General features: G+C 36.7%; 1 protein-coding gene and 1 non-coding gene across 3 annotated transcripts; one reads left to right on the forward strand and one right to left on the reverse strand.

Annotated features, from left to right (window-relative positions):
* On the forward strand, positions 1 to 27,996 carry LOC103436293 (intermembrane lipid transfer protein VPS13). Of its 2 annotated transcripts, XM_029097887.2 has the most exons (46): positions 1 to 348; positions 508 to 585; positions 1,015 to 1,127; positions 1,365 to 1,458; positions 3,016 to 3,053; positions 3,273 to 3,341; positions 3,750 to 3,811; positions 4,698 to 4,899; positions 5,968 to 6,036; positions 6,577 to 6,656; positions 6,789 to 6,938; positions 7,897 to 7,960; positions 9,028 to 9,129; positions 9,565 to 9,726; positions 9,804 to 9,931; positions 10,715 to 10,865; positions 11,516 to 11,611; positions 11,756 to 11,857; positions 12,697 to 12,755; positions 12,881 to 12,983; positions 14,044 to 14,226; positions 14,314 to 14,430; positions 15,055 to 15,326; positions 15,713 to 17,286; positions 17,416 to 18,509; positions 19,069 to 19,197; positions 19,275 to 19,424; positions 19,812 to 20,384; positions 20,459 to 20,530; positions 20,612 to 21,070; positions 21,210 to 21,393; positions 21,491 to 22,277; positions 22,358 to 22,474; positions 22,689 to 22,962; positions 23,394 to 23,507; positions 23,595 to 23,678; positions 24,065 to 24,115; positions 24,199 to 24,378; positions 24,463 to 24,785; positions 24,865 to 25,206; positions 25,298 to 25,361; positions 25,617 to 25,763; positions 26,165 to 26,269; positions 26,347 to 26,457; positions 26,538 to 26,712; positions 26,867 to 27,996. In XM_029097887.2, exons 1-46 carry the CDS (start codon positions 246 to 248, stop codon positions 27,553 to 27,555), a joined length of 10,395 nt encoding a protein of 3,464 aa, XP_028953720.2. In that variant the 5' UTR covers positions 1 to 245; the 3' UTR covers positions 27,556 to 27,996. The 2 variants fall into 2 exon arrangements, with proteins under 2 accessions (XP_028953720.2, XP_070673823.1); XM_070817722.1 differs by lacking the exon at positions 7,897 to 7,960 and having other exon boundaries at positions 11 to 348.
* On the reverse strand, positions 4,157 to 4,276 carry LOC139193913 (5S ribosomal RNA). Its single transcript, XR_011578456.1, has one exon. It is a non-coding gene; the product is annotated as a 5S ribosomal RNA (ribosomal RNA).
* Position 27,997: the final 1 nt, after the last annotated feature.

Raw genomic sequence — 27,997 nt, forward strand, 5'->3', positions numbered from 1 at the left:
TGGGGCAACTGGAGCGCTGTTCGCTTCCTCCTCCTCCTCCTCCTCCTCCTTTCTTCCCAAATTGCTCTGTTTTTTCTGAAACCCTAAACCCTGAACCTCCAATCAATCTTCCTCTTCCTAAATGCCCCCCAAGTCGATATCCCTCCTCTTTGCTTTCAGTCTAGCAGTTATTGCAAGCGAGGTCCAATTGAATTCTCTGATGGGCGCAGCGAACGAGAACTGAGAAGGGACGGAGGCGAGCGTAAATGACGATGTTTGAAAGAGTTGTGAGTCAGGTGATTTTGGGCTATCTGGGTCGGTACTTCAAAGATATTCAGAAACACCAGCTGAAGATCACCCTTTGGAAAGGTAGTATTTTCAAGTATTGAAGTTATATGCTGTTGTTTTTCGTTTTCTTAGTGGAAGTCGGTTGAGTTTTGCAGGTTTTCGATGTTTTGAGTACTCAGGAAACTATGAATTTATGTATATAACAATGCCCATGTAATGAATTTTAATGTTGTTGCGTAGGGGAAGTGTTCTTGGAAAATGTGGAGCTAAGTCTTGAAGCATTTGATTATCTTCAGTTGCCTTTTGCTTTAAAAGAAGGTACTTTTGACATTTTCTTCGTACTACCATTGTTAATACTTCTGACATTTTCTCTACTTCTTCGGTACAGGCAATGTTTTTGGGTTATATGTCCATAGGTTTAAAGTTTTTGTAGTTGTTAGTGCAGTTATTGAGGACCATTTGGTGGAAGGATTCCATTATATTGATATGCCAGAACTTTAAGAAGGTCCAGTTAGTCTAAGTACATTATTGAAGGCACTAGTTGTGATTTTCTATCTGTGCTTTATTTAATTTTATATGCTGTATCTTTTGGGATGGGAGGAAATCTTATGTCTGTAGAGCTGTTGGGTCGTGCCTCGGGTCCTACATGATTACTTCTTAACTGGTGCATTAGATTTATGGCATGATTCTATATATTTCTTCATTACTATTATTGGTAGCTACACCTGATCATGGATTTTTTGGTAGGCCGGGTGGGAAAGTTAAGCATCAAAATTCCTTGGAAGAAGCTTGGTTGGGACCCCATTGAAATTATTTTAGAAGATGTCTTTCTTTGTGCATCCCAACGGGATGATCAAGAGGTAATTTTCAGTCTCAGATATGTTCATTTGAAAAGAAAGTGTTCTTGGAATTGACCGGTAGAATTACTTGGAGATTGTATAGATAATAGATATTAGATCACAAGACTTAACTAAAACAATGAAAAAAGAAAAAAAAAAGGTTTTGCGGATGATCTAAAGGTATCATATATCATGTAAATTAAGAAAGTATCTGAAAAGGGATAATTTCATGTCGTTAAGTGATTTTGTCTGTTTTAGTGGAGTTCGGATGAAGTTGAAAGACGAGAGCTTGCTTGGAAAAAGGCCAAACTTGCTGCAGCAGAGTTGGGAAAACTATCAAAACGTGTTTCCGGTAAGCTTCTTAAATTCCACTTTCTGAAGGCAAATAATGAACAGCTCTGATATTAATGCCCCTCTCTTTTCTTTGGCAATTTAATTGAGTGCACTATTATTGATTTAAAGTTACTAGCCATGTGTAGAGTTCACCAAGAAAATGAAGGGTCCCTTGTAGAAATTTAATTTGGGGCCTTGGGAAAACATCACTGAATTAACAAAGAGTTTTGCTTTTTGAATAAGATTCTGAAGTTTCAATTTAATTTTCCCTTATTCTATTTTTCAATTTTTAAAATATTTCTATTAGTTGAGCAATGCAATTCTTAGAATATTTTGAGACACCCCGAATTTGAGGCATGAACACTTCTGATTGATTTTAGTATCTTTGTGTACACACTGCAAATGTAATACCTTGCCTTCCAAGTGGGACAAACCTTGGCCGGTATCTGTATGCTAAATTGCTAATGCAAGTAAAGTCATGTAGGAAACTAAATCAGTGTACCTGTATCATTATAAAAGTGCAACATCTTTACTTTTTCACTGAAAGATAATGTATATGTATCATTCAATGTTTTAAAAGGCTCGCCTCAGGGCGTGTGTAGGCGGCCTCTGAGGTTGTTGCCTCTGTTTTGAGGGAGTGGGTGGAAGGCGTCGCCAGAGCCGCCTAGGCGGCGGAGGCGTGCCTTAGGGAGTCCAGGCGTCTCTGTTTGGCTGGTTTTTTTTTTTTTTTTAACTCCCAAACCCAAATTTTGGGTAGGGTTTTAACTGCCTCATACCTCGTCCTTGCATTATTGTCTCTCTTCCTTTTTTTTTCTGATTTTTATATTTTTATATAACGGATGTGTGTGCTATCTGCGTGCATTGTTATATGTGTGCACATTGTGCTTTTCATCCTTCATTATATATATATATATAATATATGTATATATATGTGTGTGTATATATATATAATATATGTGTGTGTTCAGGGTGACTATTGATTAATAATCTTTTTTTTTTTTAATATAATGTGTACGCTCAGTGTATATATTAAAAAATTTAGGTCTCGTGAGGCTTTGCCTCACTCCTCACGCCTAGGCCGGGCTATCCCTTGGACGCCTCGCCCACGCCTCACACTTTTAATACATTGGTATCATTAGAAATGTAGTTATTCTATGTAATATATTCAAATTACTAGGGCATTAGCCACAGTTTTAAAAAGAGTAGTCAACCCATAAATTATCAAATGAGGGATATATTATTGTTGAGCTAACACTTATGATTCTTTAGTTCACATAACTGTTTGGTTTACCACACAAAGAAGGTGTGCATATTGTTTGGAATCAATTAGGCGCTAAGCTATCACCAGATCTTTTTGTTCTCATGGGATGTGGCCTACAGCTCATGTGCTGCTGCTCATTGTCTAAGTGGCTAGGACATATTGCATTTACTTTATTCTTGTCCATCTAGTTCTCTTAGTCTCCATGACAGTTCAGTTTTTTTGCGGGAGATGCAGTGTTAATTCTTTTCAAAGTATATTCTGGCTACTAATTTGTAACTTTTGGTGCTTTAATGGGTTTTCTTTTTCTCTCTGCAGAAAATCAGGCTGGGCTTATATCGTATATTTCTGCTAAGGTGATATTACCTTATTCTGAAATTTACATTTTGATTATTTTTAGCTCACAGAGATGGCATCATATTATTATGCTTTCTTTGTTTCTATTCTTCCATCTCAATACTTGAAAAGAAATGAAGTGTATTGTATAATTTGGTACTGTTGAAGATATATTAAGATATTTTGGGGTTTGTGATCATTGCTGAACACCACTGACATTTATGCCTTTTGCCCCTTAGGTTCTTGACAGCATCCAAGTGTCAATCAGAGATTTTCATATCTTGTACCATCACAAGCTCAGTGACTCGGTAAATTTTCTCCATGTTATAGTCCCTTGCTAAATTTTTTTCTTTTATGTAGCTGTTCGTTTGACTCATTATTTGATGAATCTACTGGAATTTTCTCCACTAAATCTTATTGTCATTTCTTATATGCTAATGGTACAGTGTAGGTTTTTTTGAAAAAGAGGGGTTGGTCTTATTTTATTTATCTACCATGTTTCCCATTAATCCTAAATTATAAATTAAATTTATCAAACTTTTGATTTGTAATTTATTGTTCTTTTACAAGTAAAAGTACTATACAAAAAACCTTCATTTATTTGTTGTTTTCTAAGATGTGGATATTATTTAGTATCTGAAGTTACTATTCTATTTGCACAACATTTTCTCTTGAATAACATAGCATAATTTTTATTCCTGTTTATTGTTTTGCAGGCATATACTGTATTTGGGTTGAAGTTATCCAGCTTGAGGACAATGAAGCAAACTCCTATAGGGTAATTCACAGTTTCTTCTGGTTATATTGGCAGTTGCGATTGCTTTTTTTTCTCCAAGTTCTTTCTGTCTTTCTTTTCTTTCATTGTTTCTTTCTTTTTTTTACCCGTTCAAACTCAAGAGAGTCTTTGATTATTAGGCATATAGAGCTTTTCGTCTATATGGGCCCACATTACTTCAACTATAAGAATGTTAGACAGAATTTTTAAAGTTGCAGTGCATCCCTTTTTTCAATCTTTGCTAGTTTATATTTGGACAAAGTTTGCATGTGACTGGTTTGCACAATGCTTATTTTGGTTAAATGTAACAACAACAACAAAGCCTTTTCCCATTAAGTGGGGGTGGGGGGGATGCAACACGAGGACTTCCCAGGAGGTCACCCATCCTAGTACTACTCTCGCCCAAACTCGCTTAACTTCGGAGTTCTGATGGGATCCGGTGCATGTGAGTTGGTATTTGTGTCTTACTTGGGTTGATAACACTGTTAATAAGAAACGAGATACCTGAATTAGGAAATGCAAAGTGTACAATCTCTAGTGCATTGCCATTTGTGTCTTACTTGGGTTGATAACACTGTTAATAAGAAACAAGATACCTGAATTAGGAAATGCAAAGGGTACAATCTCTAGTGGACAAGTAGTCCACAAAAGAACCTAGCCCCATCCAACAGAACATGAAACTAGCAACATAAGATAAAAACCAGAAGACGACTACATTCAGACCATAGTACCATCAATTGAAAAAGGATAGAGGGACCAAGTCAATAAACTTGTTAAGTAACTCTCAGCCCTTTATAAAACAACAGATGTGGCTGCAGAGCGTGGACCTGTTATGGTCTTATGATATGTTCCAAATGGATTTTAATTTTTTGAGCCTTTAATATCTCAGGCCATCAAGTGGAAGAGGGGGCCAAGTTAATAAAGTTGTGGAGATTACGGGTTTGGAATTTTACTGTGGCACATTTTGTGGAGCAGTCGAATTGATGACTATGAACAATGGTGGGGACTCCAAACTGTGGCACAATACAAGACCTGATGGGGAGAAATATGACTCAATATTGTCTCCTTGTGATGTTTCCATGTCACTTTCGGTATGAAAGTCAATTTCTTTTCTTCTTTGTCCTTTGCGTTGTAGTTGCATCTCTTCTATCTGTCTCTCTCTCTCTCTCTCTCTCTCTCTCTCTCTCTCTCTCTCTCTCTCTCTCTCTCTCTCTGTTGGTTGTGGAATGATCGTCTTGTTTTCTTCAAAGGTTTGTTTCTGATTATTGGCCGGATTTCAATTTAAAAACCTTGAAAGTGCACTAGCAATTGCAAAGGTTGTATTTTTTATTATTTCTGATGTATCTTGATATAGTTAGTTGGTAAAAGCAGGGTTTGTTTTTCAAGCTCGGTGGATATCTTGTCCACTGCATTGTACATTTTCATTTCTAGTAACAAAAATTTGTTTCCTATAAAAAATAATAATAGATGAAACTCGAAATTCTGACGAATATATATATGTATGTATATGTACGTGTGTGTGTGTACACACACACACAGAGTCTTTATCCAAAGGGATACCCATTTTTTTGGTAAAAATGGGGACTAATTGTCGGGCCCTTATACATCGAACTTCAACGATCTAGACCGTCTATTATTTAAGTCTTCATTCAGAGATCATCCTTGCAAAAAATCAATTCAATCCACAACCATTTATTCATTTGATTGCCCTGATGAAATTTCAATGTTTCTTGGAACATAGTGTTCATCAATTTCTTTGAACTCAATTAGGTGCCTCAAACATTTTCGATTTGGCTAATATTTTGCAAGGATGATCTATAAAGTGCAACTTGAAAAATAGACGGTTCGGATCGTTGAAGTTTGATGTGGTGTGGGCCCCACAACTAGTCCCCATTTTTACTAAAAAATGGGGATCCCTTTGGATAAAGGACCTGTATATATATGTAACACTGTTGCTTTCGCTCTATGCTTTGGTATCAAATGTGATAAACAGTAAGATAAATATTTTGGTAACTAATTTTTTGTTACATTAGCCTGGTGCATGTGTGTATACGTGTGCATCAAAATGAATTGGTAGTTTATATAATACGTGTCTTAAGTTATAAACTTTTTACCCATGCATACTGAGGTTGAGTAATATGCATGCTCTTGAATGCCAGGTCAACAGATCAGGAGAGCTTGATAACAATACTCCACAGTACTCTATCACCGCAGAGATAACTGACTTGGTAAATTGTCTGTAAGGTGTATATAAATTAAATTTTGGGCAATTCCCACTTTACTACCCTCAAGTTTTGCCAAAACCGCACTTTACTACACTTACTTTTTTTCGTCTCACTTTCAGACCTAAAATTGGATTTTTTTGCCCCTTCGATACTTCCCTTAGCCTACCCGTTAACTTTTCTGGTAACTGATGACGTGGCAGGATCCTGATGCACTAATTCTCACTTTACCACTCTCAAGTATCATGAAATTTGCACTTTGCTACCCTTTGTTTTTTTTTGTCTCACTTTACTTGAGAGTAGTAAAGTGAGAATTAGTGGGCCAATATCCTGCCACGTCATCAGTTAACAGAAAAGTTAACGTCTAGGCTAATGGAAGTATCAAAGTGGCAGAAAAATCAAACTTTAGGTATGAACGTGAGATGAAAAAAAAGAAAGTGTAGTAAAGTGCGATTTTGGTGAAACTTGAGGATTATAAACTGGGAATTACCCTTAAATTTAATTGGTTTACTATCTTCTCATCTCTTTTCTTGATGTGCACGTCAGGTGATGTCTTTAAATGAGGTTCAGTTGCAACAAATCTTAATTCTTTGGGATTTTTTAGGCACGTGTGAATTAAGAAATAAGTAAGTTTTTTGTTCATACTATTTTTAGCTATTATATTTACGATCATTGTGTTGATAAACTGAAATTTTGTGTGACTTCTATGTAAAAGCTCAAGTGGCTTTTAATTGATCTATGGTTATTGGATTTTAAAGGTATGGGCGTTATTGTCCCTGGTATAGTCCGTTATCAACAAAAATGAAGGGTTGGCAATTGCAGTGGTGGCATTATGCGCAAGAATCTGTTCTATCAGATGTTCATAAGAGATTAAAGAAAAGCTCATGGAGATATTTTGGACAGAGACTGTGAGTCCGTTTCTGTTTTGTTTTTACCCTCTTCTATACCAAGTGCAACGTTAACAAGTACAACTATGTACTGTTTGTCTCTTGCTCACTCAATTTTTTCATATTGTATCTATGTGTGCGTGTGTGTATTTTTATTAAAGAAACAATTATATTACAAGAGGAAGTAAGCAGTAACAACAGAAAGGGTGGTCTATCAAAACACCCTAACATATATATATTCATAATGAATGCTTTTTATGTCTCCAGAAAGAGTAGAATTATGTGCTAAAACTGCTGATTCACGAACAAAGGGCATTTGAAAAGTCTTGTAAAATATTGTTTTTTTTGTCCTGTAAGATGGGTTTCAGTATGTAGTATGTACACAACCATATGCTGCAATGTACGAAACAAAAACATGGATTCCAGAGTGCAAGGATTATTCTTTCTGTGTCATTCTATCCGATCGGAAAGCTTTGGCATGCTTAGTAATAATGGTCTTCCCATTTTTCCCTTTAGAAACATAAGTTCCACACTATCAGTGCTACGCGTACTCATTAAGAGTTTGAATTCTTATCTTCTGTGAATATCAAGATGTCCATCTAAATCAAAACTACAATATTTTCGTTTCAAAATTCCTGTAATTAAGTATTACGCTAAAAGAAAATTTTAAAAATTCATTCGTTAGAATATCCTAACTTGTTAAAAGAAATTTTGTTGTTTTACCACCATTTGACGTTATGTGTTTGGGATAATAGTTCTGTTTCTTATAACATACTTTCTTCTCTCATAGATACTTTCCTTACCTTCGATACCTTTATCATGTATCCCAACAACTTTTAATTTTTAATGTCCTTGTTCCTTGAAGGAAAGTGTTTTCATTCATAGAATGTTAGGTGATGATCATTTCCCAGGTATGCATACTCAGTAAGAGGTTGTACTTGTTTGAAGTTTTAACATTCAGTATTTAATCTGGTTGCAGAAGTTCTTGTCGGAAATATGTTAACCTATATAAGGCTAAGCTGAATTTTCTTCGCCATGATCAGGTGATTGTTGTACTTGTCGCTTTCTTCTTATGGGTGTTTGATGCCCTTTCCTTTTTATCTCTTTGGTCGGTGATGTGTCATTTCTGCATGTACAAAATCCATCTTTTATGTGGTTTGGTAATATTGGGCATATAGTCATGCACAAGCAATGTGTGGATGTCTTTAGTTTTTGCTGATTTTATTTATCTTAAATGTTATTTAGTTATGGTAAATAGGAAGTGTGGTGGACATGTCATTTTATTTTTTTATAAGATTTGTGTACTCTTGTTGATTATTTCTATCTTGGTTCCACTTTTGGCATAAATGGTAGGAATGTATTCAAAGCTTCCCGCTATACCCCCCTGTAGTGTGGAATGTCTTCACTATGGGCTTTAGTTTCCACAGAATTCAGGGGTTTATCGTATTATAGTATTTGGTTAGACCGGAAAGCTGTTATAATTTAATTTGTGTTCTCTGTGTTTATGTCTATGTTCATCTCCGTGTTTATGTCTTATTTTCAGAACTTTGCTCTTATGATTTTCCATTTACTTCGTTTTTAAGCCATGGCCATCTTGAGAGAGAGATTTGGGTTTTAACAAAATTCACATTAACAGGCAGCAGTCTGTTTCTTGTGTAAAAGTGCTATTAATTTAGTTATAGTATAATAGTTGAACTTAGTTGGATGAGGATTTGGTCAACTTTCTCCTTTTTGTCTCCCTTGAAAGTATTGAAATCTACTACAATTTTTTTTATTACCATAAATGGGGGTAAGGCTAGCCGACATTCACCTCTCCCCGACCCTGCGTAAAGCGGGAGCCTTGTGCACTGGGTACGACGACCATATTGTATGTCCTATGCATATACAGTAATCTTGAAAAGGAAGCAATGCAATATCTCGAACATCATATTGCTTTTTGTTTCTTTTCCTTTTGATCACTTTCAGACCATGTTCTTCTGGGCACAGTTGCTGTTAAATTGTACTTCTTATTCATGCACATTATCATCTGTTTAATTAATGAGGTATGAACATTCAATTTAAGGGTTGGTGTCTTACTTGTGAATGACACATTATGCTTTTTTGTTATCAGCCAATTGACGAGAGTACTCAATGGGAATTGGAGCAAATGGAGAAAGAATTGGACATTGATGATATTTTAAGTTACAGGTCTACTGCTGAATGTGAGCTGCAGGTATGAATGGTATTCATGTGTAGGTTGGGAGACATTGACACATAAGCCACATTTGTTAGAGTGGATTAGCTCGGATAGGATAACTTACTAGATTGAAGGCATACTGAAGGAACAAATGGATGACAAATTCCAAATTTGTCCAAGTGGAATGTAGGAGATGGATTACTTATGAAGGAACTTTATCTCGTCTTATCCTCACAAAAACAGTAGGATTAGAAGGGATGAGTTTCGTTTATGACTACTCTGTCTTCTTCCTTCAACTTGGGCAAAATATGGAAGTTGTCATTCACTTCTTCCTTCAATATGCCAAGCTACTGCTCAGAGTATTACTTTCAGTACTTCTAGCCTTCAGAATCAACTCAACTTTTATGTATGAAAAATTTGTCAGTTGGTGAATTTAGATATTTCAGTTCTCGTGATTGTGTGTTCCTGCAGGAAATTTTGTCGAACTCTTTAACTTCAAACACAAATAATGATGAGCATTCAACTGGCAAATCCCGGGGATGGTTGAACTGGCTATCCCGTGGCATGCTTGGTGCTGGTGGAACAGATGATTTGGGTCAATTTTCTGGTGTTGTTTCTGATGAAGTTATTCAGGTATCTCATATCCAATTGGGTAGCAGAAGACTACATTTTTGCTAAACATTAAATACAATGTTCTATTTCATGTGCAGGATATATGTGAGGCCACAGAGTTCAATCCTCCAGTTTTATACAATGGGGATGTTCGGGCAAATGATAAAATCAGTATATGTGCACTCCAGTTCAGCATTAATCGGATTTCTGCAACACTAAGGAACATGTATGAGTGACTATTTTCATTACTCAATATGACTAAAAGGAATACAAATTTGCTATCAACTATTTGGCAGCTTGAGTTTGCCTTTGCATTGTGCTTGAGCTTGGCATGAGTGAGGCTCCAGAATAGCTTCACTAGGCGAAGCTGAGCAGAGCTGGTGTTATTTCTTCATGTTGTTTTCACCTTTGACCTTGTCTTCCTGTTGAAGAATTAATTAAGCTCAGTGTCACATATAACCTTAAATTGAATACTTGTATCATGATTAGTGAACTAAAATGGTAGGTAAGCTTTACAATTAACACTCTAGCTAGTCTGTTTTGAATCTTGTGATAGGAGTTAATTTCCGTTTTTCTTGATTCAATGGTTAATATTTACAATTATGAAATATCGTCTTCAGGACAAAGCTCCTATTCTAATTTGTAAACAAGTGGAAGCCATTGTGAAATATTTTCTTTCTATGGTTCTGGTCTAATATTTTGCAAAGCAATGTACTAACTGTTACTGTTTGATTGTACTGTATTGTTAGATTAGTGTCACATTTTCTTTTTATGTGCTGTCATGGGTTTCTTTTGTACAGTATGTATATACTTTGTCAGTTACTAAACTGGCGTGTCTTTTAGAAAACGAATCATTCTGCCAGCGAGACAGCTTATTTCTTACATTAGTTGTTTCATATGTGTCAGTAAGTGATCTATTATTTATAAGACAGAAGATTCATGTAGTGGCGTTGCTTCTCTTCCTCCCTCTCTGTGTTATACTGTATTGACTAAAATTCACACTTTTCAGGAAATATGGTCAAGAAATTTCTGAGACAATGTTGAATGGGGTGATTATTGAGTGCAAGTTTTGGGAAGAATCTGCAACCATTTTTTCCGTTGTCCAATCAGGCCAGATGGTTTATCCTTGTAGCAAGAAAGTCATTCTGCAGATGAGACAGGTTCGTAATTAATTTATTCATTTCTTTTTCTAGGAGTTGATTGTTTTCATACTTTTTTTTTTGGAAAATCTATGGACAGTATCTTTAGTTGGACTCTACGACCTGCGGACATAAGTCATTTTTTGTTTTCAATATTTAATAAGAACAATGTTTTTCACTTAAGGGGATTAAATGACTTGTTACATTACGTATTAAGTGATTCTCTGAAGTCCAAGTGGATAATCAAAGCTCATTCAGCTTGCCTTCCTGGGTGGCCTTCTGGGCAATATGGTTTAAGTTAGAAAGAAATGGAACATGCTATGCAATTTAGTTCAGAATTTTATCCACTTAGAGTACTTGGATCTAACGGAAGACGTGACACAGAACTGAGCGCAATGGCGTTCTAGGATTCATATAGCTGACCCCACTTAGTGGGAAAAGGCTTTGTTGTTGTTGTACTGTTTCTTGTACTTCATGTGTCTAGAGCTGGCTAATATCCAAACCAGTTAACCACATGCCCAAATCTCCTCTCTTTCCACTATCAAATCTAGTTTAAATAGCATCTTGATGGCATCTCTGTTGACACTCATTATTGTTCTTTGTGAAATTACTTTCTGGTAAGCAATCTTATAGAGGACAATTTCAGCGATTGACCATTTTCTTTTTTTCAGCCTACTATTGAGACGGAAGTATTAGACAATGAGCATCCATCCTGTAGATTGCAAGTGGATGTATCACCAAACCTTGAGGTTGAATTGTGTATTAAGGTACCATACTGTTACCATCTATTGCTCTGAGATACCAAGTATGATATGAGAAACCTCTCTTGGATAACTAGATATGTTTCGATGAGTATTATTTGTCTGGATGTCGTTTATTGACAATTGCTTCTTCCGAACGCTTGTACTCAGGGAATGCTTCAGCCATTGGAAGTTAATTTTGATGCAGAATTTTTCCTAAACTTGATGGACTTTTTTGGAGTTTTAAATTCCTTTGAAGGTCAGCATGGAAGGGTAAGAATTGATACATTTTGTTACTATAAGTTTCTTTTTTTATTGGTCACACATCTATCTCTCTCTCTCTCTCTCTCTCTCTCTCTCTCTGTGGGGTTTGCTTTTTCTATCTTCGGTGTCTCAAATTGATTCATAGTTGCTGCTATTGTCTTCAGATCATATAATTTTGGTTTTTCTGTTTGATATTTAAGAGCTCCTTGGACTTTCAAGTTTCTAAATTTGCTAAAGTTGGAGAGTTATAATTAGCCGAAAGTTACAAGGGATATGTAAAGAAAAAGTTACAGTGTTACACATCATAAATCATCTTTGATGAAGGTTTAGATATTAGTATGCTTTTATTTGTTGAAAAATTTGTTGGGGAAAGAAAACATAATAGTTGTTTCTTTCCCTTGTCGTCATTGATTTTGTAAAATTTCTATAGACTGAGAGATCCATTTGCAGATTGGAGCATTTAAGGTTTCTTTATTTTGCATCTCCTATTTTTGTTGGCATATGGAGGTCTCTATTATGCTCTCCTTTATGGTCTTTTGACTGTTATTAACTTGTTATTACTTGTATATGTTTTTTGAAAAAAAGTTCACGTGATAAGTTGATAACAATCTTTTGACATTTTATATAAAAAAAGAATAAAGAAATTAACTGTATCCTGACTACAGCATCGAATATGAAATCATTTTAAGAGTGTTCTCTGTTTTGCTTGCTCAAGGAAACATGGTTTAAGAATGACATGTTTTGTTCAGAATTGCTTTCCTTCTCACATTATTTAGGTTTTGGATGGCCTTCTTGACTAAGGATTTTCTTGTTTTGACCCATGATGCTTGTAATGTGACCTGCTGCAGGTTCTCTTGTCACTAAATGGGATAGAAAATGTAAATGGTCGATTGTTATCAAAAGCTGAGTAAGCTTTCTTGTTGCCACTATTATGTTCCATTGCTAGTCTCTACCTTATTCAGATTTTTGACGCCCATGTTATTGTCCATATATAAACAGATTGATGAGTTATATCAATGTTATTGCTTGCAGATACATTTTATCCCATCTTAGGAAAGTTGTGTGGGATTTTAGTATCATCAATATTATCATAAATGTTCCTTGGAGAGATGCAATACCAGAGCAGCATAACTTGGTAATTCTACTGATTAATGTGCCACAGAAAATTTTGGTTTTCGCCTTTTGACTTTCTTGATGCTTGTTATATATGTTTTATGAAAACAAACAATTTCAATTGGTCAACTCAAAATGTACACTAGATGCAGACAACATTAGAATTACAAAAGAGATCTACATTCGTAGCTAAAACATATCTTGAAGCAGCCTTTCAATCTAAGATAATAGATGATAAGGACCAGTCTTTAAATTCTGCTGATATTGATGCCCATGACGAAGCCAAAACCTAACTCTAGCCAATTCTTTTCTACATCTCCCCCTTTATGATCTTCGAAGATTCCTTTCCATCCAGTTGACATATATCACAGCCCAAAACAGTGCACCCCTCATAGGACTTTAGTCTTCATCTTTCTTCAAACACCAGATAAATTTTCATTTAAAAATGAGAACCCTGCTGAAATAACCCAGCTACAAAATTCATAACTGAACTGTCATAAACTTAAAAATAGCGAGATCACTCAGCTTTCTGCCTGCATTTTGCACATGATGCAGCATTGTGGCAAATGGAAGTATTAATCCGCCATCCTAAGACCTTATACTGGAGGAACCTTGGTTTTCCAAATACTTTTTAGATATAAGTAATAATGGTAAAAGAAAGATGGACATGTTTTCCTTCATAATCAGTATTTCACAGTGATTTTGGAGGCGCTGCCTTTGTCTGCTTTGAAGAAACTATATTAGTCAATGAAGAACCTTGTCCCCAGTCATGATGATCAACCCAAAAGGGATATCCCTCAAACTCCATGGCATCTACAATTAAATTTACGCTCTAACCTACTAATACTCGAAGAATCCAATACCACGACTGCCAAAGGGTAATATAATAACCATAATTGGTCGGAATACCCAGTCTTTCACTACAAAGTAATCATTCAAGTTTTTGGCAACTGTTTCTGTTGGCTTATGTGCTTTGTGGAAAGAATGCTCCGCAGTTGATACTATTAATTTAACTAAGCTGAGAAAAAAGTAAATTCATTGCTTAATGCAGGATTTGATTAACTAAATGCAATTTTTGACAGGTAATTGAAGCAGGCTCCCTTATTTTTATGACTAGATGTGATATTGGATCTCATCCATCAGATGATGGACAATCATATACTTTCAAGAACTTCTTAACTTCGGTTTTCAAGTCTTATATTCCTTTGAGCTTTCAACTTAAAGATCTATACGATCACTTCGAGGTCAAGTTAAATGATTTTGAGGTAGGTTCTAGTCAGATACTCTGTACTTGTTTGTTTCTCTAACTGATTTTTGAGGATCCCATTAGTGATAATACTGATATTGTGCAGATGAAGATGATTATGCCTTCTCATTCTTCTCCAGTCTCTATTTTGGAGAAACTTAGCACTTCTATCTCTTTGGAACGTTGCTTGATCCAAGATGAATCAGTACTGAAACAGTTGGAGGCATGTATAGTTGTAAATAGATGTTTTTTTCTAATAATTTGGTCATGCTCACTCTGTCTTGATTTAGCTGAACTGCCACGAACCTTATAGTAGTTTTAACATTGGAATCCATTGTAGTACGAACTTGAACATCTGGTTTAGATACATATTGCATAGAAGCAGCTTGCTTGTGTCATCTGTTAGTCATGCCATGCTCATGCCGTAGAAGTTTTTCAATTGAATAACAGATGGCATAAGCGTTGGCATTTGTGGTAGAATGTAAAATAATTCTGAGTTAACCTTCTATTAATTTAAGCTTTTGCATCCCTGTTATTCGACCCCCAATTTAAATTAAATTTGACGCTCTGGTCTCTCAAGTGGGGGGAAGAGGTACACATGTGAGTGGGAGTGAATTAATATGAACTAAATGTTGATTCACATCCTAATAGTTTCAGATCTTGAAAATAGTGGTGAACAACAAAATTGATCAATTGGTAGACAGCTTTGAATCAGGAAACTGTTTTAATTTCTTTTTATTTCTAGTTCATGTATTAGTTTGGTTGTTCTCACTTCTACTTTTTTTTTAATTATTAATTAATTAATTTATTTATTTTTAAAGATGCTCAGCTGTTCTTTTGGTTTCAGGTGTACATCAATACATCATCACTGAATGCACACTTTTCTCCATCTATATATGCTGAAATTCTGGAATTGATTGCATACTTAGGTGCTCTGCAGCCAGCTCTATCTTTAGAAACTATTGATCCACTTAAAGTCATATCCAATGGATCAAGGACTGCTGTTTTTGGGTTCTCTACCAATGTCAAACTGGAGACAGTCAGCTTTCAAGTAGAACTTGAAAATGAGAAAGAAAATAGTTCATCCATCATGCTTGCTTGCCAACAATTAGATATCAGGTATCTTGTATTTTAATTTCTGCTATGAGCATTTATATGAATGTACTGTTGAAATCGGACAATTACATACTTGCACATTTTTCTGTTGGTTTATAAATTTGTAGCCGGATTGCATGTCACAGGTACTAGACAATTTTGAGAAAGCCTATTAGTCAATTTATTTTTAATAGCATATTCTCTCTTTCTTTTTGTGCCATATGTGTGTTTTTTTATTTTGGGGGCGGGGGAGGGGGGGGGGGGGGGGGTGTGTGTGTTTTCCCTTATGGTCGAAACCAGTTAATGTTTAGTGGCCCATGTATTTGGGCAGGAAATTTACATATTTGTTTTTCCTAAATTGGATCACTAACACCTTGCTTGAGGTTGACACTTGGTTGTTAAACATGCAGATATGCTCTTACAGAGCTTGAGGAGTGCTGGATCTCTATGAAAGCATTAAGTACTACTTTGCCTTTGAATGGTGAAAGTGAGAGCCATATTCTGTATTCATCTGGAAATCAGTCTTCTACAAATGCTTTACATCAACGTAATACGGGGTTTAGCAACAGCAGTGATGATTTTGCCACAAACATTGAAAATACTGAACCCTGCTTTATTTTACAGTATGAGTCTCTTAGGAATGAGTCAGTTCGCCAAAAATGTAGAATATGCTTGAATAACACTGATATCCACTGCTACCCGTATGTAATCAGACTGTTGATTGAATTTTTTGATAAGCTAGCTGCATATGGTGCATCTAATTATGGTATGAACTCCTTTAGCTCATCTGTGGATGCTGGGAATCCAAACAAGGTTGGTGGTTTTGGGTTTGAAAGGTTTGGTTTCTCAAACTTCTTGGAAAGTGGTTCCTGTGAGCATGCAAGCATACCTGTAGATCATTTTCCTTTTGTTACACTATGCAATTCTGGTTCCCTTGGTAGCCTTGAAAGTTCTTTACTTTATGCCAGTCATGACTGGAGAAAATATTTCACTTTGAAGGACAGCAGAATCATCAGTCCACAATCCAACACAAAGAAGGTATCTAAATATTTTCATGCCACACCTTTAGAGTCCACATTTATTGCTGCAGCATCTGATGTGGATGGGAGTTCTGCTGACAGTGGTACTGTATTTGTTATTGATTTAGATCTGTGTGGAATCAGAGTGCATTTTCATGATTCCTCATGCATTATTGGAACAATTTCCCTGCCTACATCTCACTCATCTGTAATCATTTCTGAAGACAACTTTGACATCTTAAGTTCTGCAGAGGGATTAGTTCTCACGTCATCTTGGTGGCCACAGAACTTACGTGAGTTTCTATGGGGGCCCTCACTCCCGAGTTTATCTCCTATTTTAAACGTACGAGTGAGGAAAGGAAGCTGTGGGCCATTGCGTTCTCGCATTGAAGTATGCTTCAGCATTCAGCATGTATATTGTGTTTTACCTCCTGAGTATCTGGCAATAATAATTGGTTACTTTTTGTTGCCTGATTGGAGTTCAGATTCAACTGAGCAGCATGTCACCGTATCGCATGAGTACACTGGAACTGAAAATGAGTGTTCACTTGCATATAAAATTGAGATACTAGACTGTACTTTGATAGTGCCCATCAACAGCAATGAGGGTCAGTTTCTAAAGGCAGAACTTCAGCAGTTGTATTGTAGCTTTATTCATCGCAGCAGTTTAACTAATGTATTGAAGGATATTCCTCCTGAATGTTGGGTTCCCGGGCATAAACTTTCAGAAAGAAATCACTGTTTGAATTTGTTTGGACGAGACTTGCTCCTATCATTCCTCTCTTTCAAGGACGATGAATGCGGTGTCTCAAAGTTTGATCAAGATGCTGATTGTGTAGACATTCCATTAGTTGTACCCTTATGTGCTGACGTTTGGGTCAAGATACCTTGTGAAAATGAATTATCAAGTTCCTCAACCATCTGTATCATGACGAGGATTGGGTACTGTCAACTTATGGTTGAGGGTAGGAGTTTCATCTTTAAAGTTCTGAACCAAAATCATTTAGTATTATCTTATTATACTGCATTTATGAAGTTCTCTTCACCAGAAGATGTATGTATGAAATTTTAACCCTTTCTGTTTTTCTTTACAGGTGCTCACTTTTTTTGTGGATTTGAGGGACTAATTGATGTCATAAATGAATTTTCCCAAGTTTCTGATTTATCGAAATGTTTCAAATCTGATGTTCCACAGTTTCTTCAGTTAAAGAGGTGCCTAGAACAGAATAATGCAGTTACACCTGTTGTTTCAAGCATTACATTTTCAGAAGTTAAATGCTATTGCAAATCATTGTCGATACAGTTAAATGGCTGCAGAAGAGACTTGAAAGAACCTATAGCTAAGGCTGAAATGCAATTTATGTGTTCTGCATCATTGAGAGATGACATTCTCTTAAGTGTTGTGCTTAGCTTTTCCTCATTGGCATTATATTCTTTACCTGGTTCTGTTGTATTAGCAAGATTCAAATCCACTTCAACCTCATCAGTTCTTGACTTTTCTCTTTCAAAATCAAATGAAGGTGGGAATGAGCTGCTGGTTTCTTTGCCTTCTGTTGATGTGTGGTTATATTTGTCTTACTGGACTGATGTAATTGACTGTTTGAAATCTTATCCGGGACATTCATCCCCAACTACACCTGACAACTTAAAGCAGGAGGCCGATGTTCTGATTGTTAGGTCAGAAAATATTTGCGTAACATTTCACTTTCCTGTCTGGATTGGTGATGAAGGTTGGGGGGAATATCAGGTAGATGAAGATCGTGTCGAGGGTAATCAAAATGATTTATCTGACTTGGTCAAAGGAAAAAACTTTAGATGCCTTGCGGTTACTTTATGCAGTAAAAGTAGTGAACTTTTTGTTGATGCAAGAAGTGTGAAAGTCAAGTCCGACATGGAAAAACTGAATGGTACGGTATTGCTAAGCGAGGACAAAAGTGTTCTATCATGGCCTCTTTTCCAGATATGTCAGGGTACTTTTGAAGCTGAGATTAACCAGAATGAGCTTGTGCATGTTGAAGTAGATGCTCGATGTGATCATTTAGATGTATGGATTTCACACAGCATTCTCCACTTTTGGCATGGCGTACCATTCACTGTTTCTGAAGGAGGGCCTTCTCAGTTTTCTTATGGCGGAATTGCTTTTAAAGTCCAATTTAGAAAGGTTTCTTTTCTTCTAAGTGATGGAAGGGTATGCTGACCTTGACTGCTGAATCTATTAGTTTTTTTTTTTTCTTGGTAATATTCATATCATCTGATTTTATCCCTGTGACTGTCGTTTGTGCCCTTTTTTTTTTGCAAAGCATAATCATAATAGTTGGGTCATTTGGTTATTTCTTGAAGCTACTTATTTACTGTCAATTGGTTGTATGCTGGGCATTTTGAATCTTTACTACGCAACTTGTAGTGTGCTTATGTGACCCAAGAGAAAATGAAAAAGAAAAAGAATACTATTCGTGTAGGTACATCTTGATTTTAAATTTTTCATTGGCAGTCTTATTTTATTGGGCCATTCTAATTACTAAACAGGGAACAGTGAATTTTGGTTACTATCAGTTTAGTTCGTATATTTGTGAAATTTTATTTAGTCCTTTTTGTTTTATTTCACAAAGATTATTAGTCTGTTTTTCCTTTGAAAGTTTTTATTTTTTATATCACTGATTACCCAGTATTAAATGGTGGACTCTTTATTCTGTCTACTAAATGCATGATGCTTTCCATGCTGATAATTCCTGTTTGGCTTCATGTAGTGGAGTTGTAGTGGGCCGCTGTTTCAAATTCTTATGGGTAACATCCTCTTTTGTGGTAATGTGACTCAAAAAAACCTCGAAGGTTCAGTCAGTGGTGACCTTCAAGTGAACTACAATAACATTCACAAGGTATTTTTTTCACAAACCATTACTTTCTACGTCAGCAGGAATGATATCTCATAACTTCCTGCTTTTAATGGATAAAGGTCTTCTGGGAGCCTTTTGTCGAGCCTTGGAAGTTTGAGGTTGATGTGATTAGAAAGCAAGGGATGAGTCTCAACAGCTCCATGTTGACAGATGTCAATCTCAAATCGCCTGCGCACCTTAATCTGAACTTCACTGAATCCCTAATAGAGGTGTGAACTCCTTTCAATTCCTTTGACATTTAGATCTATTTTCAGAAAATTTCAATTAGAAGTCTCATGAATCTTATCAAGGGTGTTATTGAGGAACCTGATCATAGCACCTGTTTGGTTCATATACCTTGAATGTAAATAACATTATCATTAACTGGACTACTAAATACTCACATTGGAAGGAGCGAAATGTGGGCTTGTTCATATATTGTTGAAAATACCTATTGAGACTGAAAAGATGATCCACTTACAAGTTATTAGTACTTGACCTTTGAAACCATGCAACATTCCCCACTAATTTTGATATTTTGTTTTTTCACTTAGTGAATTACATTGGTTATCTTAAGTTGTCATATTTGTAACCCATCTCATTATTGTTTATTACAGTGTGTTTTCAGGGCAGTTGAGATGATTAAGGATGCTTGGGTTCTGATGGGTACAAATGATCTTCCCGAAAGCCAAATTTTTTTAAATTCTCCTTATTCTGAATATACATATGCAGGAAAATACGCTCCTTATGTACTTCAAAATTTGACATCTCTGCCTTTAGTATATGACGTTTATCGAGGCCCAGTTAATCTTGGTGTGTTTGATGTCCCAAAGATGAAGAACAGAAAGTATGTGCAACCGGGTTCCTCTATTCCAATCTATATCAATGATACTCCTGAGGAACAACTTATTAATGTTAAGACAGCACACTTTTCTGAGAGGCTTTTTGAGCAGAAGGCAAATGGGGTTGCTCATCAGTACATTACCATTCAATTTGATGGATCATCAATATTGTCTGATCCTATCTCAATGGATCTTGTAGGACTTACCTACTTTGAGGCTGACTTTTCAACGGCTTACAATGACAATATGGAAAATAATAGAACAAATACAGTTGGTGGTTTTGTTGTTCCAGTTGTATTCGATGTTTCAGTGCAGCGTTACAGCAAATTAATACGATTGTACTCAACGGTATAATACAAACTCAACGTATGACATAATTTTATGTTTGTCGGGTATTGATTACAACTTATATACACTTGCAGGTGATACTTTCAAATGCAACTTCAACGCCACTCGAGCTGCGATTTGATATTCCATTTGGTGTTGCCCCTATGGTAGGACAAAAAATATTTTCCATTTTTATGACTTTCATAGTTTTTATACGTTAACAATGTCAAATGTTTTCTACTTTTCAGATATTAGATCCGCTATACCCTGGTCAAGAGTTGCCACTGCCTCTCCATTTGGCTGAGGCTGGTAGGATTAGATGGCGTCCAGTTGGAGATTCTTATCTCTGGAGCGAAGTTTATAACCTTTCAAACCTGCTTTCTCAGGAGACTAAAGTTGGATTTCTTAAGTCCTTTGTCTGCTATCCAGCTCATCCAAATAGTGATCCCTTTCGTTGTTGCATTTCCATTCGAAATATCAGGTTACCCTCATCTGTTAGGTCAAGGAAGACTTCACATCTCAAGAGTAGTCTAAACCAAACAGTTGGTAGTCATGATGAAAGATTGAAAAAGTTAGATGAGTCAAAGAAGCAGTTCGTTCACCAAGTGACTCTCAGTATCCCTTTAGTAGTTAATAACTACCTTCCAAAGGAAGTGACATTGACGATAGAAAGTGGTGGGATTACTCGGACTGCATTTCTTTCAGAGGTTTGTAGTGTGATGACGTTAAATAGATCTTCCTTTAGCTGAATGAGGAGTTCTGTGCTACTTTTCATTTTTTTTCCCATCCTCATAAGGTTAATACCATTATTCAAGAGGCTCTTCTCATTGATCTTTTGTCCTGTAGGTGGAAACTTCCTTTCATAATGTTGATCCTTCACATCACCTGAAACTTGAGATCCATATGCAAGGGTTCAAACCAGCTGTTTTGAATTTTCCACGTACTGAAACATTTTGTAAAATGGCTAAGTTTGGTGGAGCCAAGTTTTCACTTTCTGAAATTGTGGCCTTTTATACAGACTCATCAAATGGTAGTTCATTTACTGTTAGTGCTTGCTTCTGTTGAAAGTAACCTTATTACCTTATGCTTAGTAACATTGTTAATTGTTTTGGTGTTACTTTGTTTAGGTCCTACATATGTTACCGTGGAAAAGGTGTTGGATGCATTTTCTGGTGCCAGGGAACTCTTCATTTTTGTTCCCTTTCTGTTGTATAATTGCACTGGTTTCCCTCTTGTCATTCAACATGCTTCCAGTGAAATGAGAGTAAGTTGTACAGTTCCTTCTTGTTATCATATGGCTGAACAAGAGCTTCTTCAGGACAAAAAAGATGGTCTCAGTACGGTTTCTTCTAGCCATCATCTGCGTGCTACGGGTTCATATGGTCTAGGAAATTCTTCCTCAAGAGGTCATGTTGTCTCAGTTAGAGAGAATGTGAATCCACACAAAGAAATATTTCTTAGCAAACCTTTGAATCCATCGAACTCTGAACAAAATCTTCATGAGTTTTCGAGCAAAAGGGATTTAGACCGTAGCAAAAGTGATTTAGATGGTCAAAATTCTCTTTCTAATAGATCACATAACAGATCGAGTTCAAGCAGTCAGTTGACTGTAAAAGATTCGAACTTTAATGGTTTTGAGCGTGGAAGGGCTAGGGCATGCATGTTCTCACCTAACCCCAATTCCTCTGCTGGTGAAGTTATGGTTAGAGCAAGTAGGTGTCTGCCTGAATATGTAATTGAAAAGATGCCAAATTCTCTATGGTCAAGTCCATTTTCCCTTGTTCCACCTAGTGATTCAACCACCGTCCTTGTTCCACATCCATCATCAAGTGCAGCAATCATGTTGTCTGTAACATCTAGTGCAGTTGCTGCACCATTTGCTGGAAGGACAAGTGCCATCACTTTCCAGCCCAGGTAACAATAACTATTCAGTAACCAAGGTTTTAATTCCTATGGTTATTAATTTCTGTATCTAAAATTTCTTAAATTTGCAGGTACATCATCAGCAATGCATGCAGCAAGGACTTATGTTATAAGCAAAAAGGGACTGATATCGTTTTTCATTTAGGCATAGGAGAACATTCTCATCTTCACTGGATGGATACAGCCAGGTAAATTACCTTTTGCATGCGGAATCGTCTTGATTTTGTTGAATTGGTTGACTCCACTCTCACATTCAAAATTTAAGGTGGGCAATACATTAGATATCGCATGCATGTTTTTTGCTTCTTATCTTTATTTTTCTTCCTAGCCGACCCCACTTAGTGGGATAAGGCTTTGTTGTTGTTTATTTTTCTTCCTCTTGCTTATTTCAACCTTCTTCAGGGAGTTACTGGTTTCCATCCGTTACGATGAACCTGGATGGCAATGGTCAGGTAGCTTCTTGCCTGATCATCTTGGCGATACTCAAGTGAAATTGCGGAATTATCTTTCTGGTTCATTAAATATGATACGGGTTGAAGTGCAGAATGCTGATGTCTCTCCAGGAGATGAAAAAATTATTGGAAACTTCCATGGAAATTCTGGGACAAATTTGATTCTCATATCAGATGATGAGACTGGATACATGCCCTACAGAATTGATAATTTTTCAAACGAGGTTGGTATAACAATTAATTTAACTGAAAACTAGAATATATCCCAAAATAGTTGGCATAGTACTCCGAGTCTGAGTTTGGCTGTTTTGTTGAATTGTCTTCTCCATTCTCGTTATCTTGCTTCTTTGGGTTGAGGTGTGCTTCTCAATTGTCATTGAGTTCATTAGTTTATCTGTTTACAGTTTTATCATTCTCAATCGTATTGCTGGCAGTCTTATTTTATATTACTAGTTCATTATCTGGTTTGCGGCAAACTTTTGTTTGGTTTTACATTTGTTGAGCCATAAGCAAATGCCAATATGCATTGTTGTCAATCTTGTTCGTACTGTTGAGTGAAGCATGCTTGCTAAAGCTTAGTGAACTCATTTTTGCATTCTAAACTTATCAGACCTTTTTCTGAAACAATTTTGTTGTGCATCTTGGAACTTTTTAGAGGCTAAGGATTTACCAGCAGAGGTGTGAAACTTTTGAAACAATTGTTCACTCTTACACATCTTGCCCTTATGCCTGGGACGAACCATGCTATCCACGCCGTCTCACCGTGGAGGTACACCCTTTTTTCTTGTATGAATTGTAACAATAAATATTTTATGTTGTCTAGTAAAGAGTTTTTTTTTTATTTGGACGCTGTAAGGTACCCGGAAAGCGTGTTTTGGGGTCATACGCTCTTGATGATGTGAAAGAGTACAGTCCGGTGCAAGTACCATCATCTTCTGAGGTTGTTACTTTCCCACAATAAATTTTCATAGCTTAGCACAATCAAATTCGTGGTGTGGGAACAGCATTGTTGCCTGTTGGTTTCAAGATTTTCTGACATCTATTTTGCGTGTCCCAATCAACATAAATTTGAAAAGAATATTTGCATAACTTAGCACAGTATAGTTGACTTTTTTAAGCCTGTTACTACTTGTTAGTGGGATGTTAACGATACTTTTCTGGCTGTTTTGAGTTCTTGCTGGATTCTTTCTTCTTCTTTTTATGTATTTATTATTTTTCTTAGGGCGATGTATTGAATCACCACACACTTCATATATATGGTTCACCATCTAAGCTCGATTTCTACATTTTATGTGAAAGTTAATTTGTGTTAACTTTTGCCACCAGAAACCTGAGAGGACATTGCATTTATCCGTCCATGCTGAGGGAGCAACTAAGGTTCATTTCTTATACCTTGGCACGTGCCACGAACTATCAGAACTTATCTTTATTAGCTTTGTGATTACCTTCCTTTATTGCAGGTCCTCCATGTTATTGATTCAAGTTACCATGTTGTGAGTGACATGACGAATCCAACTGTTCCTCACTTGAGAGAGAAGGGGAAACATGAACAGAAACAGGACAAGTTTGTAGGTTTCATGGAAAGAATTTCAATTGTTATTCAACACATTGGTATCTCCATGATCAATATTCATCCACAGGTAGGTAAAATTGTGAAATCGCATCTTCTACTCAGGTTCCATGGAGCTTATTCAGACTATGTTCATCTGTTGTTTCTCTTGTAGGAATTGATTTTTGCTTGTGCAAAGAACATTACAATTGATCTTGTACAGAGTTTGGATCAACAAAAGCTTTCCTTGCAAATCACATCATTGCAAATTGATAACCAGCTGCGTTCTACCCCATATCCTGTTATCCTGTCCTTTGACCATGATTATAAAAGCAATCCAATTGGCCATGTGATTAAGGATGATGTCATGAAACCAATAAGTGAAAGACTGCTTCAAAGGACTTCTCACAGCTCTTTCGAACCTGTTTTCTACCTTGCTGTATCAAAATGGAGGAAGAAAGATGTCTCATTGGTTTCGTTTGAATATATCAGCTTAAGGTGTGCATACCTGCATTTAAAACAGTTATGATAACTTAATAGCTTTCAGTGCTTATTTTTCTCTGTTTAATGTGTGCAGAGTTGCTGACTTCTGTCTTGAGCTGGAGCAAGAATTGATATTAAGCCTGTTTGACTTCATAAAAAATGTTACTTCAAGGTTCCAGAGTAGAGTTTTTCCATTGTCGGATCCATTCCTGCGCTCTCGTATCAATGACACAGGTTTAATGGATTCCTTTGCAACAGAGAAACAACTTCACTTAATGACTGCTCCTGCTTCTACTGAAAACCACAAACCGAGACTCTCTCTACCTTCAATTGTTCCAATTGGAGCTCCATGGCAGCAAATTTACCTATTAGCTAGAAGACAGAAAAAGATCTTTGTCGAAGTGTTTGATTTTGGCCCCATCAACTTGACCCTAAGGTGACTGGTTAGTTAATAAGAAAATGCCTCTGTGTACTTAGTTTTGTATTAAAAGTTGCCATTTAACAAGCTATGAATTTTGTCTGCACAGCTTTTCAAGTGCTCCGTGGATGCTTAGAAATGGGATTCTTACTGCAGGAGAATCTGTTATCCATGTAAGTAGTATACTGATGTCCTAAGAGAAGCTTTACAAAGTAGATAATGTAATCACATAAATGCAAGTTAGAAAATATTTTGTCGGAACTTTGCGCATGCATTGAATCACAGGCAAAGGTTGAGGTAATGAATGTGAAGATTTCATGTAAGAAGAATATGCATTTGATACACAGACACAAACACCCACATCTACCGGCAGCAACTCTATCCTATGATTCAAAAAACATGTGAAATCATATTTGGTTGCCTTACAGAGAGGTCTTATGGCTCTTGCTGATGTTGAGGGCGCACGAATTCATCTCAAGCAGCTGACAATTACACATCAAATTGCTAGTTCAGAGTCCCTTCAAGAGATCCTTGTAAGGCATTATACTCGGCAACTTCTTCATGAGATGTATAAGGTAAGTATTAAAACTTTTCTACTAAGGTTCTTGAGACTTGGTAATAGCGAGAAACTTTATACTGTGAGTCACATTTGGTTAGTTAAACAGGTTAATCACATTGACACCCCCTGATTCTAGCGGCAGTTATTTGTTTGCTATCTTTTCTTGTTGGAGAGCTGCCGGTTCTCAGTAATGCCTTATTTATAGTCCTCAATGTATCTTGCTGTCCTTTTACTTTTTTAGCTTTTGTCTACATGTTACATAGCACATCATGCCGTGAATTACCTAATAGATATTATTGTACATGAGTCCTGCAATGAATTTTCTGTCTTTCCTCCATTAGAATGTAAATTGACCGATGGGCTTACAACAATTCAGTATGATGTTTAACTTGCTCTTATTACGCTGTATATTTCCAGGTGTTTGGTTCTGCTGGTGTTATAGGCAATCCCATGGGATTTGCAAGGAGTATGGGGCTTGGCATTAGAGATTTCTTGTCAGTGCCTGCTAGGAGCATTTTTCTGGTAAGTTTATTTGTATATGTTTTACAACTGTCCTCTTTATCGGTATAATAATGTTTTTTTTTTTTTTTTTTGGGTAGAGCCCCACTGGACTAATTACTGGCATGGCACAAGGCACCACTAGTCTTTTAAGTAACACTGTCTACGCTATAAGTGATGCTGCCACACAATTCAGCAAAGCTGCGCACAAGGTAACTGCATGTCGAACGACATCCTGGTGGCTGATAGATTATTTTCATCTTTTCATTATTAATTGGGTTTCTATTTGTAGGGAATCGTGGCATTTACATTTGACGACCAGGCTGTTTCAGAAGTGGAACAGCAGCAGAGTGGTATTGCTACTCATTCTAAAGGTGTGATAAATGGAATATTTGAGGGACTCACAGGTCTTCTTCAATCACCAATTAAAGGAGCTGAGAAACATGGCCTTCCTGGTGTCCTTTCAGGTATTCAATAGTAGGATGCAGTAATCATTGCGTTTCTTCTTTACCTTCATGTTGATATGCAGCTCACGGAAGAAACGATGCTATCACCTTTAGATCCACATGATAAGATTTGGTTGCCTGGCTCTGGCCAACGCTTTTTATGTCTATGGTGCAGGCATAGCTTTAGGTATTACAGGACTAGTGGCAAAACCAGCTGCTAGTATTCTTGAAGTTACTGGAAAAACTGCACAGAGTATCAGAAATCGGAGTAGGCTCTATCAAATGGGACAACAGCGCTTAAGAGTCCGTCTTCCAAGGCCTTTAAGCAGGGAACTCCCCTTAAGACCTTATTCTTGGGAAGATGCTGTTGGAACTTCAGTGCTTGTTGAGGCGGATGATAGTTTGAGGCTCAAGGATGAGATTTTAGTCATGTGCAAGGAACTTAGACAAGCTGGTAAATTTGTCATCATTACACAGAGGCTTGTATTGATTGTTAGCTGCTCAAATCTGGTGGACTTAGGCAAGCCTGAATTTCGAGGTGTTCCTGCTGACCTTAACTGGGTAATTGAATCTGAAATCTGTTTGGAGAGTGTTATACATGCTGACTGTGATGAAGGAGTAGTGCATATAGTCGGAAGCAGTTCAGATGCCCCTTTGCGGCAAAACCAGCAAACTAAAAGCAGCAGTGGAACACGGGCAGTTCGTTGGAACAATCCTACTGTTCCTCTCGTACAGACAAACCTGGAACTGGCTCGCAAAGACAATGCGGATAATTTGTTGCAGATTTTGTTGTCTGCAATAGAATTAGGAAAGGAGCACGGGTGGGGATGTAGGTATCTTCTGCAACGAAGTAACATCAAATAACTCAGTGGCGGAGCACACTAGTTTGAAGGATTGAATTTCGTACAACACTAGTAGACAGAAGACTTGTTACAGAGATCACGAGATGTGTGAAACAATAGTTTTGAAGGGATTGAGTTTCGAATGGAATGGAGTGAGAAACGGGTCACTTGTTCGATGCATTTTGCTTTTGAATCTCGCGACAGAAAAACAGCATTGAGAATGCCCGAAGCCCGAAGCAAACCTTTCCCCTTGTGATGAGGTCTTGCACAATGCAAAAGATGGAATTTCGAATTTCGATTCTTTTGGTAGATACTAGATAGATAGGTAACTTCTACAGAAAAAAGTTGTAGGGTATAGAGATATAGGTTACTTCATATTTAGCACTTGTATATTTGCTGTTTGTGAACCATTTAATGTATATAAATGTTAGTCAGCAGTTATAACCAAATGAGTTCAAACACAC

The sequence above is a fragment of the Malus domestica genome, chromosome 17 (assembly GCF_042453785.1).
Source record: "Malus domestica chromosome 17, GDT2T_hap1".
NCBI classification, from domain to species: domain Eukaryota; kingdom Viridiplantae; phylum Streptophyta; class Magnoliopsida; order Rosales; family Rosaceae; genus Malus; species Malus domestica.